The sequence below is a fragment of the Emydura macquarii genome, unplaced genomic scaffold, assembly GCF_026122565.2.
Source record: "Emydura macquarii macquarii isolate MOO-44397 ecotype Brisbane River unplaced genomic scaffold, CSIRO-AGI_Emac_v2 contig_374, whole genome shotgun sequence".
Classification (NCBI taxonomy): Eukaryota; Metazoa; Chordata; order Testudines; family Chelidae; genus Emydura; species Emydura macquarii.
The window spans coordinates 15,211,380-15,229,887 of NW_027130511.1; the positions used below are offsets into that span (position 1 = coordinate 15,211,380).

Below are 18,508 nucleotides of genomic sequence, written 5' to 3' on the forward strand. Positions count from 1 at the left end.
AAACATTTTGATTTCTTGATTTGAAATCACGTCTTGTTTTGAAGGTTACTTTAGGGTCATTTAAAAAAAAAATTAACAAAGCTCAGAAACAAGGTGTTTTGTTTTGAGTTGAACAAAATGCTTAGTTTGACCCAAAATGAAATGTGTTTCAACTTTTCCATTTGCTAGAAATTTCAAAATTCAGGTTGACACAATGATTTTCTTTTTCTTTTTTTCTTTCTTTCTTTCTTTCTTTTTGAATTACCAGCAAATTGAAAAATTAGTTATTCACACAACTCTGTTTAGGAAGCCTGTTCTTTGTCTAGCCTCTTTTGAGAGCATCTTATCCTTTCCGTCTCCATGCCTTAAGTGGTATCCTCTGAAGAAATTCTCTTTCCCCTTGGGTCCTTTGATCCCCTTTATGCCTCATCTCTCTCCTTACCTCCATAGGGCACTGAATAGGTAAGGTTCATACTTAACATCGGTTCCATTTTGGATGAACCAGATCTGCTTTTGCTGCCCCAAGAACCTCCTATTGTGGGGATGGAGAAGTTAATCAAATCAAAAAGTTCATAAAATTGAACATCTGACAGTTACTGTGGGTAAGAAGCATAAGTTGCACTTTTTGTCCTTAAAACCATGACAAAGGATTTTTCAATGCATAGAAGGCATTGGAGTGTGAAGGGGTGCTGATTTGTTCTTTATCTACTCCACTTTTGATATGTGTTGTCCTACCCGCTCCCCATCAGGAAAAATGTATTCATAAGATTTGTGTTTTGTAAAATAGATGCCTCTATGTCTGAATAATCAGGGACTCATCAGTCTTGTTGTTTTGTTATGTTTAATCTCTCTTTCATGACTGCTAGGGACTGTCATTGCTACCTTCTGGATGCAGATGCTTCTCTTCCTCTGCACCAGCTGCATCTTATCCCCTTAAGTTCTGTTCTGCTTGTAGCAGTGTTTCTTTTTCCACAGCAGGAAATGTTGCTGGAGGGTGGAGAGAGATGTTAGAAGAGTAGTAGGCATTCCACCAGCACTGTCAGCATCATTCTAGTCATAACCCCAAGACTATAAGTTTAGCTGGCATCACCATTATACACTGGAAAATGATGCATGATAGGTTACTGTTAATAGGGAATCACTTAACATGTCAACTTTGCTTGTACTACTATTGCAACTTGTACTATCGGCACTGCCAGTTATTCATCAGTAGATCTTGTCATGTATTCTTTGATTCTTACTGATTATTTCAGCAACAGAGAAGTGTGAAAATAAGCACAAACATTTGCATATGTAGCTTGTAAGAAGGAAAGTGCCATCTTTCTTTACAAGGAGCAAAATTATCCTGACATTTGTAAACAAGTCTTTTTAAACTCTAATAATTTCATACTCATGTCAAGCTTTTATGAGTCAGTTTAAAGCTGAAAGAGTAGGTAAGTCATGTCAGTTTGCATTCTGAAACTTTGCACTAAATTTTGGAAAAATTAGATTTTTATTTCTAGAGGAAGTTATTGCATGATGGGTGAATTTTCATTGAGGGGAGCTCCAAATATGTAACCTTTTTAAAAGAAAAAAATATTCTTGCTTTCTCATTCTGGAAAAAGGTAAGGTGCTACCATTTTTATTTTATTGCCATTTCATGAGTAAAAGCTGCATCAAATTTGCAAAAATAATTTGCAATAGTTGATATTCCACAAAAAAAAAAAAAAAAAAAATCCCTCATCTCCAATCCCATCTCCCTTCCTACCACAAGATATTGGTGAAGTCAGGGTTTGGTATTTTGGTCTTTGTGTTTCTGTCTGTCTCTGTGACCCCCATGACATTCATCTCTGAACCCTTTCCAAGTATTTAAAATGTAAATAACAATATCTTGCCTTTTCCTTTGTATGCCTTAGGAGAATTAACTTGATTAGTTCATAAGGTTTTTGTTTGTGGGTTAATCATTTAAATGAGTCATAGGCCTAGTCTACACTTAAAAGTTAGGTTGACATAGCTACAGCACTCAGGAATGGGAAAAATTCACACCCTTAAGCAGCGAAGCTATGCTGACCTAACCTCCCAGTGTAGACGCAGTTAGGTTGACAGAGGAATGCTTCTGTTGACCTGCATGCTGTCACTTGGGGAGCTGGAGTTCCTACAGCGACAGAAGGACACCTTCTCTCTCTGTAGGAAACATCTACACTACAGCGCTGCAGTGCCGCAACTGCTGCACTATAGCTGTGCCACTGTAGAGCCCGTCACGTAGACATGGCCATAGAGTTTAAGGCCAGAAGGGACTACCAGAACATTTAGTCTGTCCTCCTCCACATCATAGGCCACTAAACACTTCCCAGTTACCCCTATGATGAGACTAATAACCTGAATTAGACTAAAGTATTACAGCCCTCTGGAAACTAAACTATTATGTGCCACAGGCAGAGCATATGAGAGACTGAAGTACAACAATGCCCGAGGCCCCTGCAATGGTAGAGAACGGATCTGATGAGATAATGTAGAAAACACTTATTGGAGGAAAGCTAAATTGGAATAGTGAGTTGGGCATTTAGTTCTGAGAGTGTCAAGATCTTACCACTTGCAGAAATGAGCTCCATAGTCTAAGCCCAGTGTCCTGTGGAAGTTCTGTCTCCTGCATTCACAGTTCTCCCCTTTCAGTCAAGACTTTCCCAGTTGGGACTATAGATATTTATGGAAGTTCATGATCACTGAGAAAGTCGTGATCTCTCAGACACCAAGAGTTAATCCCAGATAGTCTTGTTCATATCAGAATAGAGATTGTGAACTACTAGACTCTTCATTAATTGGGGAGCCAATACAGAGAGGGGATGTGTTAGTGTCCAGTGTGCTAAGCAAAAGGGCTACTTTGATTTGCACTAATTGGCACTTTGCTCGTGTATATAGTTTCATTCCTTAATCTGAGTTGCAGTTATCAAGCCTGGAAATCATGAATTGTGGATTACAGTGTTCTATGTTGACCAAAAGACCGAGTCTTGGAAACCTAGTTAAATGCCCAGATTTAGTCACTAAAGTTCTCATTGCCTTAATTCAGCTATATGTAAAATTTTAGATACTTACCCTGTGAGTGAAATGTTCTGAATTCTATAAACATATTGGATAAGAAGTAATCAAATAATTATTCAGTAACTTTGACAGAATAATTCACTGGAGTGGTAAAGCAGCCTCATTGTCAAGTTACTTTGCAGTAATAAAATGGAGAGCAGTTGTTTACACTAATTTTATAAATTCTAGATGGCATTTATATTAGCACTTACTATAATGAAAATGGTAGTTTATAGTAGACAAACTGGAGAATCAGAGTTCCAAATTATACTTAAGGTAAACAGGGGAGAGAAGTAACTGAGTCATAGTTCAATTCCAACCCCTCCCCCCCCAAAAAAAAAAAAAAAAAAAAAAAGAAAAGAAAAGAAAAGAAAAGAAAAAGAAAAAGGAGGTCATAAAAGAAAATGGAATTGGTCAGGAAATATTTTTTCCAGGATAGCTTTGGTGTGTCTAATTAAGCACACATTTGCAGGATTCTTTCTTGTTATAAATTTAACACTGCTTTATAGTGGCACTTATCCCATTCAAACTGTCACTTTATCCATCTAAGTCATACAGCTTCTCTAAGAATTTACTTGTTCAATTTGTTGATAACTTATTTTGAGGACATTTTTCTTTAATGTTAATAAAAGAGTTGCTTGTTCTATCGCAAAATAAATACAGAATACTTGCCAATAATACACATATATCATCTTATATAAATACATATATATTGCACATTATAGTATACCTTTCTTTTTCATTGTCACTCTAAAATATATTGAGCTACACATCCCATTATAAGATTATTGCAACATGAAAATCCTAATTTGCAATGCTTATTGATAAGTCACCTGGGCTTTGCAATACTGCATTAAAAAGCTTTTAACTTTGTCCCGAAAATATGTTTAAATTATAATTTAGCTGCTGATTCACTATGTAATTCTGGAAGCAAAATCTTCTTGGAACATTGAGGAGAGATCCCACAGGGCTTGCCATATGGTGTCTTTAGTGTGCTCTGATTATTCAGAGTGCTCAGAATCTATCCTGTTGGGTGTTATGACATCTTAGTGTATTTCTTTATACATCCTATTATTACTCTTGCAAATCAGCCACCATAGCTGCCCTTGGAGCATAATATTTTTATGGCTCTTGGTAGTATCCTGATCTATACTGTATTTGGACTACCCTGCCAACCAGGTAGCCATATCAACTCATCAACAGTTATTGGCCATTGAGGGGATTCTTAGTTCCTTGGTCTTTTGCTGTATACTGGTTGTCTTCTTTGCCTTGAGACAGCTGTTCATTAGTGGATGCACAGGAATTGGAGTATCATAGTTGTAGATTGAGTAATGTAATGTTGGGGAGATTACTGGTTTCCAGTCTTTTATAGAAGGATTTCATGTGGGTGAACAGAGATGCTATGTTGGAGATAGATACTTTATTTGTCCTGTGTCAAGAACTACTCACCTAAACACTTCTGGCTAGTATTAATCAGATGGCTTCTCCCCATTAGTAGTTCTTTCAGCTGATCCTCACAAGGAGTTTACTATTTTATCTGTGTAAAAGATAGACTGCCTCCAGGCAGGTTTTCCTCTTTTGTGTGAATGTGTATGAGCCTTAGGATCCTGACAGACTGTCTATCCATGGCTGGATACATAGATGTAATGGGATCACTGAAATGTAACTGCATTTCTGGCACCGTTCCATCCTAACTTCTTTAAATCAGTGAGGTGGTTCTGTGGCCATTGCTAACAGGCTTATCAGTGACTCATTTTGTTAAGGAAGGGTGCAAACCACCTTCCCTCATGAAGAGGATCACTCCCTACTCACTTCAAATAAAAATCTTTGCTGTGTGCTTGTCAATTATTGCTGTCACTAGCCTTCCATTTTTCGTGCAAGTAGTTAAGAAGATAGTTGTTTTTCAACTTCAGTGTTCCTTGACACCCATTACATCCTGGATATGTTGTCGTCATAGATTTTGGCCTTCTTTTGGAATTGATAAACCATGGTGCTCTGGGATATGCAATGGGTTAATAATTTGGGCATCTGGCTTTCTTGGCCATACCAGAGCTTAAGATTTTGATACAGAATAGTATGAGCTGTTGCTTCAGTTACTAAGGGATGTTGTAGATGTGTCTACATCCTGCCCTGTAGTGATTGCAGCAGCCATCTCTAGAATAGAGGAGTCAGCCAGAAGATGGTGTGGTTGCTTAGAGAGTAAAGCATTCCTATTGGTGGGATGTTAATGTTTTGATATTTTGAAAAATATACATAGTATACTTTCAGTTATACTTTTATTTGCATTATTAATATAGATTATTTTGAAAAATATTGAACCTCATTCTGGCAGGTGTCAGTGCTCAGTTACTACTCACTTCTCTACTCAAATACTACTACTACTTCACTACTCACTATTGCACTTCTGGCTGACAGATGCTGGAGCCGCCTGATATTCTAGATTTCATTCTCCCTTAGCTCATTTCAACACATTAAAAAAAAACCCCACAAACACAAAACACTGCTTTTCAGTTATAACCACTTACAGATCACTGTGTAGATAGAAAAGGATGGAAGACTGCCTTTTTATGTTTTAGGAATGATGTCATACAATTTGGCTTTAAAAATATTTTTCTTTTTTTATTTATGTTGCTGGATTTTTTAGCAGTACTCTGTTTGAAAGTGTATCAAGCAGATCTTAGGGATTTGGGGTTAATGGGTACTCAATAAAATTATTCAATTAATATTTTTAAGATTGAAATTTCAGCAAACTAGACATTTTTAAAGTTACATCAGTGTAACACTGAGCTTTCTACTCAGACTTTGACCATATATGTGTACATCTACATATATATATATATATATATATATATATATATATACGTAGAGCCCTGCAAAGCCTCAGATATCTGTGGACCATTTTTCCAGATCATGTCGCAGATGAGAATACAAATTTTGTATCCATACAAGACTCTGCAGCACACACTTATCTGAATGGAGTGGCTGTCACCCAGCTCTCAGGCTCCATCTCTGCTCTCTGAATCACGCATCAGTGGGCTGCTGATATGTGGCAATAGCCGCTGGGCATTCTGGGAGTTGTAGTCCCCAGCTTGCTCAAACAGAAGAGGTAACCTACAATTCCCAGAAGGGAGTGTGCCCGTGTGCTCCTGAGCAGTGAGCCAAGTGCTATTTTGAAAGTCTTTACTTTAAACTAGCAGGTAACAGTGACAGGCGCTGTGAGCAGAGCAGTTGTCACTGCTGTCTGTCCCAGCTGGGTCTATGTGAATGAGTGCTGCCATGGCTGCGTAGGGGTGACCAAGCCCCCCACTGGGAGGGAGGTGCTGAACATGAGGGCCCAGATGTAGCCACCCTGCCCGGAGCGGGAGCAGGGCAGGAGGTCTCTGGGGACAAGTGATTGTGGGCTTGGCACAGCCCTACATCCTTGATGCACGGTGATCTGTGGAGCTGTTAGTAGAGCCTGGCAAATCCGCAGATGTCCGCTTTATATCTGAGTATATCCTCGTCCACGGAATGCAGATATCTGCAGACAAATTTTGCGGATCGCAGATTGGATGCGGATACAAATTTTGTATCCACACAGGGCTCTCTATATATAAGATTTTGCAGGTTCTGAAAAAAATTATAGAGTTGAAGGGCGAGATCCATTTCATTAGCAGTTTAAAAGAATGTCCATCTATTTCCAAAGTAGCTGTAATTAATTCCGTATTTTTATTTCTGATTATGCAGTAGACAAACTGTCTGCTAAACCAAAAGTTTTGCATAAACCACATCTTATCTTTTGCCAGGATCAAGCACACTATCTTCCATTTTTTTCATTTGTTTTTTTTGGCCTTATTTCTGTTTAATATGATGTACACCAGAATTGCTCTATTTTGAAATGTTTTGTGTATGGTCATTTTGATCTACCATAACAAATCCCTTTCAGTAATAATAGCTCAAGAGATTATTCAAGTATTGTACTTCAGCAGCCTCCTCTTTAATTGACCCTATCTCAGAGCTCATAGTACATGCTGTCTTCTGGTTTTTTAAATGGGTATTTCATTGCTTATTTGTCCTTTCACTATGACAGTATCATCTGATTAGCATGTTGAATTCACATTGAGTGCTTATCTTATAATGCAAAAAGAATTCATCACAAAAAACAAAGGCTCATATTAATACAAACACAACATCTTTGTGAAAGGTTAAATCCGTTTTGTGTTCCCTCTGTTAGAATTTCAAATGAGATATTTTGCTTTTTTCTTCAGCTTTATATAATACATGGATGTGGATATACTTCATCCTGTGTGGCATAGAAGTAAAGCTCCCATCTTTGTACAGGACTTTGAGATCCTCTCATATACATATAACAAGCTATTAGCAATAATATCACAGTTATTTTTATGGATGGGCTAATTGGTTCAGTTAAAATTAGAAACCTGCCAAAACCTTTGGTCATCCCTAAAAATGAATCCAACCCAATTTCTTTTATTGCGTTTCAGAGCAATTTAGTTAAATCTTCTTCTTCCTTGAGTAGTGTCCCTATGGGTACTCCACTGTAGGTGTGTCTATGTCCCTGTGCTGATGATCGGAGAATTTTGGTAGTAGTATCCATTCAACCCACCCATGCGCTGCCCCAGCGCTCTGCCAGGAGGCTAGTCAGCATGCAACCCTCGTCAGTTCCTTCTCAACTGCCCCTGGCTAGAGACTGGATTTTAGCTGTCCATTCGTGGATTAAACTTCCTAGAATTGCTAATTTTAGCTTCCTTTGAAGCCTCTTTTCTCTCTTTACTTCATTTACATTTTCTTTGGCATTGACTAAAAAAATAAAGAAAGAAGAAAAAGGAAAGGACTTTCTTATTTGCCAGCCTCCTGTGGTGGGGTCCCTCCTGCACAGGGATATATCTGGCTCCCCGGGCTTCAAAAAGTGCCTCAGTTGCAACGAATCTATTCCAGTGACTGACAGACACTCTCAGTGCGTTTGCCGCCTGGGAGAGAAACACATTCCGCAGAAGTGTGGCTTGTGTCAGTAACTGAAGCCCAGATCCAGGAAAGACAAAACCGAGGCTCAAACTCCTCCTCAGGGTATCAGGCTTTAAACCACCTGAGTCCTGGCAGGAGACCTCACCACAACCCTCTTCTTCAATGGGAGGTGAGCCCAAGGAGATGCCTAAGAGCCACTCATGTAAGGCCTCTAAGAAAAGGTCCATGAGTCCCCATGGTGAGCCCTGATCAAGCTGAAAACGATCTTCGGCTCAATCAGTATCATCAGTACTGATGGCACCGAAACTGTCTTATTCTGGTACCCAGAATGGTATCATCCCAACAGAGCATGTCGGATTGCCTAACAACCCAATGGGCACAGGCAAAAAAGCACCAGTATAATTGGGGCACGAGAAACGTAGAAAATCCACCCCGGGGAAGGTTCCGCTGGTACAAATGTCAACCTCTTGCTGTCAGGTCCACATCTCTGACCCCATCGATACAACCACCACTGGAATCAGTGCCTTCCACACCACCAGACTTCCAGTGCTCAGTGGATATTTTGGCGTCTGACACACCAGACTCACCCCTGTGCGGTACCAGGGCTCCGGCACTGAGTTTACCCAGAGCCTGTGATTCACTGAGAACCTCCTGCTGTCCATCACCCTTTACATCATCTGATTCAGAAAGTGAGCAAGAGGACATGATTTCCATATAGGGTCCAGTTCCACTATGGACCTCAGGCATATCATCTTCCTGATCCCACAGCCTCCTTGGTTTGGTCAGCCATGGTATCAGCAACCGGGTCCCTTCCCACCCTCACAATGTCCCTACTGGTATCCCTGGTAAGCTCAAAGGCAACAGGCCTCCATTAGTTCTAATGTGGCCTACCAGAAACCAAGGAGACATTCTCTTTCAGCTGCTGCTTCGAGGACCTCTGACCTCCCCAACAGACCAAGGTGGAACTGGAGGCTGAAGATGAGAAGGAAGTTACTCCTCAAGCTCACTTCTCATCATCATCGCCAGATGAGACGGTGATGCCCCCTGTGCCATCTATGGCAGATGATTTAAACTGTTCCACGACCTGGAATAGAGGATGGCAGAAGCTTTACAAATACCAGTACGAGAGGTGACTGAGACACACAAAAGACTACTGGATATTTTACATTCTTCTACCCCTTGTCCAGAGTAGCCTTCCCTATTAACGAGGCATTCATGGACCCTGCCAAGATCATATGGTAGACCCTGTGTCAGTCACACCAACATGCAAGCGGGCTGAGAAGAAATATTACATACTAATGAAAGACACGGAGTTTCTCTTCTCCCATCCACTACTTAATTTGATCACTGTGGACACGGTCAACTCAAAAGACGGCCAACACCAGTTCAAATCCACCCCTTATGACTGGGACTGGAAGCTCCTGGTTCTTTTTGGCAGGAAAACATAGTCCTCAGCCACCCTCCAGTTCTACATTACAAACTATCAAGCCTTAATGGCAAAATATTATTACCAAAACTATGCAAAACTCAGTTCTTTTATTGACCGGCTTTCTATTTTTCACAAGGAATAATTCAAGGCCATAATCAGTGAAGGCCAACTGGTGTCCAAGACATCTCACCAGTCTGCCCTTGATGCAGCTGACACGTTGGCACGATCTATTTCAATTGCCATTGCCATTGTGATGAAACGGGCCTCGTGTCTTCATCTGTCTGACTTCCTGAAGGAGATTCAAATGAATGTGGAGAAGGATCTTCCTTTTGAAGAGAAAAAATCAGTCTCTAGAATTCTTTAATAGGACAAGTAAATGTCCATTTTGGATCTGTATCTTAAATGAACTTTAATTACAGTATTCACTATGTTTTCCTGTGCTAAATGATTATCTCTGAAGTGCAATTTTATGATTAGCAGAGACTGAGTGCATAAACTAAGCTAGGCCTGATTTTCCCCTTGGGTATAAAACAGGTAAATTCATAATGAAAGGATGTTGTGTTTGGATTTCAAATGAATGCAAAGTCTGCTCTGCTTCATAGGTTGTATTTTTAAAACTGTCTCATCATTCTAAAATTAACAAAAAAATTAAAATTGAACTTTAGAAATACAGCATTCAAAGATGAGTCATGAATATTGGCTGCCCATGAATATTAATCTTTTTCATCTCAGAAATTAAAAATGTATATATATTGAACAAATGTTTTTGAATTATTTAGCCATCTAGATTTTATTGCTTATGCCTCAGGTAATATAAAGCTGTGACAGATAAATAAGGATATTAATTGCATTATGGGATTTCCTTGTATCTAAATTTTACACAGTGCACAAGTGTTCACATAAGTGTCCAGAATATATAGCAGACAGAGGTTTTCCCCATCTGATTTTCCTTATCTCAGTATAGATTTATTTATATTACAATGGAACATATTGCTAATGAACAAATTTGTTTTAATGTTAATGTCCATGTTGGCTTACAATTTCTTAGGGATGCTTGAACTGATTGCAACAAATGAGTTCTGAGAATCTGAATGTAATAATAGCCTATTATGAACCAAATCCTGCAACATTACCAAGCATATCATTTACTGCTGTGAGTTAGTGGCTCATATTTTTAAAGGTATTTAGGCACCGAGGCACTCAGCCTAAATATTTTTTTTCTATTCTGCCTGCCAGCTTTTATTTTTGTGTACAGTCACACAATGAGGAATCTGAAAGTTGAAACTTTGAATGTAAATAGTCCATGTTAAGCCTTTGCTAGGTGTGTGTGTGTCTGCAAGTGTATATCATAATGGAAAAAAAGTTACAAGCAACTGAAAAAATCATTTTTGAACAGTTCTTATAATTTAAGGAAGAACCTAATAAAATTCTGCTCCCTTTGGGCTTGTCTTTACTGGAAAATGAGGTCATGTTAAAACATGATCTTGGATCATGATTAAATCAACTGAAACTAGATGGCAGAATGATAAATTTGTCTTCAACAGAGAATCGGGTGAATAGGAACTACAGCAGGCAAGCAGCAAGACCAAGTTCATTGCTGCTGGAACTTTATATTTTTGCTTTTCCTACGTATTTTTATTTGAATTGTGAAGTCTTGATGTTGCATTAATATAATGTTTTGCATTTAACTTTGTGACAGATAAAATTGTTTTGCTTAATATTCCGCTTACAGTCTAAATTAAACAATAAATAGAATAGGCCATCACTATGTAAGTGGTGGAAAGCTCAATGTTTATGCCGAATGCATAAGCCATGATGACTTGTCAATTAATCTGCAGGGAGCCCACATGGATCAATTACAGTGTTAGTAAAAAGGATGTCAATTCTTTCTTTATCACTTGAATCAGCCTGTGAGAAAGAGAGGATAATACTGGCCAACAGAAACTTAATGAGAGAATGATACTGAGCAACCAAAATTTTTCATCAGTTTATGCACTGCGTGTGGAACTGAATGCAAGAGGAGCAAAACTGCTTGTGGAAAACTTTAATTTCAGATTCACTTCAGTCATGATCTTCAGTGTTGGGGTTTTTTTTTAAATCAATAGTTAATTTGGGGTATAACGAAAAATGATTTTTTTGGTTTCATTAACTTACTTATGAAGCTAAATAAAAGTTATTGCTTTGTTCAAAGTTTGTGCTGTGCCCTTGCTGCATTGTATCTGTTGTCTAAAATATCATTCACAAATGAGTCTATACAAAATTTCTCACTAAGGCCCCAATTTAGCAGTCATCCCTGGTCGATAAAGCACTTAAGCATGCGTTTAACTTTAGATACGTGCTCAAGTCCCATTGACTTCAGTGGGACTTAAGAACATGCTTTAAGTTAACCATGTGCTTGTTGATTTTGATGAATAGGGATGGACTTCAGCACATGCATAAACCCTTTGCTGAACTGGAGCCTAAATCATTTTTGTTATAAATAGTTTTCCATTTAATACATAATTTGATTACTGGTGTGTTTAAAAACAATGCTGTTGCATTTCCAACTGCCTATCTACAAAAATAACCACTAGAATATGGCAACTAGCTTATGTAACAGTTTAAGGTCCAAACCCAATAGACAGTATAAATTAGTTTTCATTTACTTATTTATTCTGGCTGATGACACAGAGGGCAAACTTACTTTGACCAGTGTAATATCTCACTGGCCATCAAACCAGGCATAGATTAAACTGAAAGTTTCAGGCAATACAAAACACAGAGCCTGCTTCTCCAAAATAGTTGAATTTAGACCCTAAATTATGCAGTGTATCTATTTCTAAAATACGACTGCATTATAAAATGAAGCATTTAAGTACTAATGCCTAGGATATATTTCTAGATACAAGAAAAATGAAAGATTTTATATTTTAAATACATCTTGAAGTCTCGGGGCTTGATCCTGCAATGTATAACTCTCACTAAAGTCAGTGGGAGTTTCCGGCATGGAATGCATCTCAGGATCAGTTCCTTACTTTAGATGTGTAGATGCCAATTCATGTTCAGTCCACGTCAAAATAAACCTTTTAAGGAGCCAGCTAAATAATGTAAAATCCATTTTGATTATTTTTTGTTATGGATATCCCAAGGCCAGCATTGACTTAACAATGGAGTCGACCACTTTATTCTGAAAAGCTCTAGAGCAATACTCCTTGCAATTGGCTGAAATGAGTGTGAATAAATTTATATTGTCTGACTGTAGCCCGTATTAAATAATTGCAAAACTATTTTAATTCTGAATCAGGACATCCTAACCTATTAAACTGTCTATAGGAAAGATGGAATTATTACATCTGGAATATTGTCATTTTTTACATAGTCTATTAGGAAAATCAGAAATTAGAAACTTCCTGCAAGAACAAATGACACCCCATTCATCAGGGCTTTTTGATTGGAGTAAATTTCTTGGTGATTTGGGTTGTGTAAAGTGGAAAAGGATTTGTTTAATACCATAATACGAGTCATTTGATCCCATTTTTGTTTTGATATGCTGAAGATCTGTGATAAAAATCCCCAAGTCTGAAAGCTGGTGTGATTAGACAGAGCTAACACTCTTTTTCTGTAGAGATTCTTAGTAATGTTTTTCCTAAGTGGTGCAGCCTTATACAGAGACAGAACTGACTTCACTGCAGCTGGCCTTTATTATAGCCAGTTCTATAACTAGTGTAAAACCTCCTCTTGACTGGTATTTCAGTCCTTTCTCCATTAATGTGAAAGGAACAGGAATTGGCCCAGGGCTGTTTGGTCTTAAAAATTTATTTGGATGGAACCATAAAAAATCAAGGTGATGACTTGTGATCTTTTACTTAGGCCCAGATTCAGGAAAGTATCCCTATTCAGGACAGCATCTAAGCATGTGCTCAATCCCATTCACATCCATGGATTTTGAGCACATGCTTAGATGCTGTTCTGAACCAGGGTGGATTTAAGCATATATTTAAGTCCAGTCCTGAACTGAAGCTCTAAGGATTGTCATATCTTGTCTATTTTTTTTGTATAATGCCCACCCCCATAGTATTTATGAATGCAATATCTGCTCAATTAAATTATTCACAGCTTTGTACTGTGGCATTGTATTTTGGTCACTCACATGCAGCTTTAAAAGACATTTTTGGAGCTTTAGCTGCATGATTAAAATCTATATACATCATTTTGATCACTCCTCCTGGGATATATCATCTTTGCTAGTGCTCTGACTTTATCTCCCTGCAGCGCTCATTACAGTCTCTTCCTGACCCTTCAGATTTTCAGTTTCACTCCCACTCTTGTAACGAGGCCAACAAATCTTTGGTTCAAATCAAATGTCTGAACATTTCTGATCTGGAATCAAAATATCTTTATATACTGTAGCTACCTATGCTATAGTTTAAGCCAATCCCTAAATGATGGTTCTAACTATCGCAGCAACTGGAAATGTTGCATCATTCCCAAGAGGATTTGAAATTTACTTCAACCAGTGCAGGCCAGTTTTGGACCTTTCTGTGACACTTCCTGTTTTAGCACTTGACTGAGCAAATGGTAATATACTTACTGTTAAGAAATGATCTGCATCAGGGGCCAATACTTGATCTGCTTTCATTTTCCATGTTTGATAATGACTTGCGGCTACAATGCCCCCAATCAATGTTATCTTTGCTTCATTATGTGAAAATAGACATATAAGCTATCTCATAAAATAGTGCTTTGAAAAATGTATTGAAATTTGGTTGAATCCTTTGCTAATTTATGGCAAAGGCTTAATGCACTAATCATTCTCTATGTCTTTGCTAGAAAACAGATAATCATTCTAGATTACCTAGATGTTGTTTATCACATTGCATCAAAGGGAGTCTTAATAAATTTGGATGAATGTAACAACTATCTAATATGACGATTGGCAAATAATCACACCTTTAAATCTTGTTGGCAACATTTAAAACAATTTAAAGATTTATTTTTTAAATCCTTAGTAACTACATTTTAATATACTATAAAAGTAAAGGATTATAAAGTAATGTAAATGACAGGCTTGGCCATGAATTCAATAAATATTATGAACAAAGATTTTAAAACACAGGTTTTAAAAGTTATTTATATCATATAGCTCTGGTAAGAGATCAACACTATTCTAAGCAGTACAAAAGTTAGAAAGCAAAGTATAAAAGTGTGCTGCAACTTTAGTGTACATCAGAAGGACTGCCATATATACATGGAAGCACACTTACATTTTTGTAACATTCATTTTGGTATGACAGATAGTTTACTAATATTTAATCCTTGGAATATATTATATTTACAATCAATTGCAAATCCATACTTTTCTTTCTCTAAATTAAATTCTGCATGAATAAAGAGTAATTCCATATGCAAAAATGACCACACGAGAAAAACTCAAGATAGCAAGGATTATATTTCAATCCTATCTTTAAAAAAAAAAAAAAAAAAAAAAAAAAAAGAGAGAGAGAGAGATAAAGAAAAACCAAATTACCTATTACAATAACATTTCACCTAATGGTACAGATTAGTTATGGTATTAATTAGCTTTCTCTTTTGTGTATGTTTGTTTTTACAGCTTCTGCCACATTTGAAGACTTTCAGATCCGTCCCCACGCTCTGTTTGTTCATTCATACCGAGCACCAGCCTTCTGTGACCACTGTGGAGAAATGCTGTGGGGTCTTGTGCGTCAGGGACTTAAATGTGAAGGTAAATTACATTAGGATTTGCTTTTCAAGAATCACAAGAGTGTGTTCCCTCCTCCCACAATTCTTCTGGTCTCCAAGGGGCATCTCATTATGCTTTGTGGAAATAGAGAGAGCCTGGAGCCAATCCAAGGTACCTCAGAGTACTTACTGAAACAGCAAAACAGTAAAATCAAAGTAGCACAGTGTGTGTGGACATATGGAGTAAAATCCTGGTGTGACTGAAATATGACCATTTACATCATTGATATTGCCACTGTGATACAATTGCAGCAAATCTTATTCAATGTATGAAATGTAAGGTGTCAATGGAAAAGTTCCAATAAGATTATCCTATTTATATACATGTATCATCACTGTATCTGAAGTTATGAATATTGGCTGTTTCTGTATCTAAAATTTCTTTGCTCCTGAGGTGACATCCACAAGGTAGTTTACATCCAGTCTAACCAGCACATTGTGAATGGACTATTCAGGTTTGATGGCCCATCAAAGACACTTAGCTCCCACAATGGGCCATAAAAGAAACTCATTCTGCCCAGATGGCTCTTCCTGTGGACACCTCAGCCTCCAAGGGGCTAATAGCTACCCCTGTGAGTCATCAAGCTATGTAAGGACATGTGATATGCTCATGTGACTCTGGATTTCATCTTGTGCCAGTAACTTTCCACAAACAGAGGCTGTGAGCTTGGTTTGAAACAGAAAATTTCCAGGCTTGTGGTAAAGGGTATAAAAGACACCTGAAATGACTCCGTATTGCATCTTTCCTGCTCTGTCTCTCTGGACTGTGGATTTACAAGTAAAAAGGGGAGTTGGACTATGGACTGAGAACCTTTCAATCTTTTGGAAGTTACTAGAAAGACTTTAACAAGACAGCAATTTATTCCATCGTTGCTTTGATCCTGATCTATGACTGTTGAAAAATCATTTGTATGTTATTGTATGCCATTAACCGTTAACTCTTCTTCTTTTCTTTTATTATTAAATCTTTAGTTTATAGTTAATAAACGATTGGCATTACCGTGATTATTGGATAAGATCTGAGTTATATATTGACTTCCCTATGTGGTTGATCTCATGGGATCAGAAGAACCCTTTGTTTGATTAAATTGGTTTTCAATAACCACTCAATATAAAATCCAGTGTCTGGGTGGTGAGATAAGTACTGAAATGCCTAAGGAGACTGCATTTTGACTTCTTGTTAACCAGTGTGTTGAGACAGAAGTCTACTTTTGTTACTGGTTTGGTATAATCTAATGATAAAATAACCACCAGTTTGGGGTGAGTCTGCCCTATGTCTCAGCAGTTTGTCCTGAATCTGGCATCCTCAGCTGTGACCCACTGAGGCACGATGATATTTGGCGTAGTTGGCAGCATCCACAGAAACAGGTCAATTAAGTTTTGGATCAGAATCCTCACATGCCTCAAAATTTAATTTTGATATTGAAAGTTGTAAGGGTCAAAGGTCATGAGTCAGATTCGAGAACAAAAGGCAACTGCAGAATCACTCTGCCTGCAAGCTCAGGCAGATGAAAAGAGGCTTGAAAGTGAATGAAGCAAAACTGGCTGATGCCCATTTAAAGGAGAACCAAGGAAGTGATGAAATGGAGGAAAAAGCACATAAAAAATCAGTGGCTCAAATGGAAGCTGAAGAGAGGGCTCACCAAAGAAAAATGCTGCATTTAGAAGCTGGAAAAGCTAGAGAGGTATTTAATGAATTAGGAGAGCAAGAAGCTTTAGATTATGTGATGTTTAAGGATTCTGTGTTAAAATGATTTAAGGTCACTCCTGAATTTTACAGGTTATAATTTTAAGATGTCTCATGCTTATACTTTTGTGGAACATGCTCATAAATTAATGTTTTTTTGTCAAAAAGTGGGTTGTGGGAGCAAAAGCTTATGAAAGTTTTGAAAAACTTCTGGACTTAATTACTTTGGAATAATTACTGAACACTGCTCCTGAATATATTCAAGCAGCTATCTGTGATAGGGAACCTGATTCAATCTGAAAGGCTGCAGCAATTGCTGATGCTTATCTAGAGAAGAGAAATAATGAAAGTCTAAACACCAGTTTAAAAGGAGTGGAAGGTTTAAAAGTAGGCCTCGTCCCAGTTCTGCTAGAGAAGTTCATGGGAGACCAGAACATAAAATTCTTTCTCTGAGGGGAGACAAGTAGTCTGTCATTTGTGTGATGCACCTGGGTATATCAAGCCAGATTGTCCAAATTTGAAGAATAAATCAAAACCCACAATAAACCCCAACATTAATTTTAATTCAATAAGCATGGAAGGTGACCAAAACTGCCACCTTTTGTGTAAACTCTGTTACAGTGGTCTCAGAAGGAGTTAGCCTTATGACTCATATTAATGCTAAGTATGGGAATAATAGTAAGGAATTAACTAGTTGTGCAGAAATTAATGGAAATAGGTGTTTGGCATGGAGGAACACTGCAGCTTATATTAATTTAGTTAAACCAGGTTTTGTCAGGGAGGTAGATTATTTGCCAGATGTGAGAGTGTGACTGTTGTAGCCCTCTCTAAGTATTTTATGAAAGTGCCTTTGGCTAAAATACATCTTAAGTGGAATTTGATGGTATTATGGTAGTTGGTGTCAAGAATTCAATTCCTGCAGATATTGTGATTCGAAAGGATATTATAACTTTGTTCAAAAAAATTAATATCAAAACCCAGTCATAGGAGAAGTATGAATGTATTCCCTATGCCTTACCTGCCGGCAGAGTGGAGAGTTGTGAGAAGGAAGGAAATGTTCCTAAGACTGTGTCTGTTAGGGATAATGTCTTGCCTATGGAGGAAGCTACCACAATCTCTAAGCAGTTGTCTGTAAACAGCTATGTGTGCTTGGAGAAGGGAGAGGATATCTGAAATTGTTTGTCTGTTGAAAATACCAGCGTGCCTGCTGAGGAAGGATTTACCTGCAGTCTTTTGTCTGATGAGCAGACAGAAGGTGCCTCTCAGCTTATGCTTGCTGAGGATTTGTCAAGTTGTTCCAGAATTGGTTCTGGGTTTAACTGAAGCCCAGGAAAAGTCTGTTGCTGCTGAGGAAAATATTTCTTTAGAGCAAGCCCTGTCTCAAGAGGATGAGGGCAGAATTTCTGTGAAAGATGGATTGTTGTTTAGAGAAGCTCCTGAAAGGAAAAAAACAGTTTGCTACACCTGTGGGGTGTTAAAGTGATCTGACTGAGTTAGCTCAGAATGAATCACTGTCTGTAGAAAGCAACAGTTTATTTCCTGAGATAATTGTTTCAATTCCTAACTGCACAAGTTTTTCAGCTGAGTATGGTTCCACTGACCTTGCTTTGGAAAGCTCTAGTACAGATAGCTTAGAGGAGCTTTCAGCTGGAGAG

General features: G+C 38.0%; 1 protein-coding gene across 1 annotated transcript in view; it reads left to right on the forward strand.

Annotated features, from left to right (window-relative positions):
* PRKD1 (protein kinase D1) overlaps nt 1–18,508 on the forward strand; it is a 274,425-nt gene that overhangs the window by 187,156 nt on the left and 68,761 nt on the right. Inside the window, exon 3 of the mRNA XM_067534536.1 lies at nt 15,018–15,149. Within this exon, the coding sequence (XP_067390637.1) occupies nt 15,018–15,149 (132 nt within the window). The remainder of the gene's footprint in view (nt 1–15,017; nt 15,150–18,508) is intronic.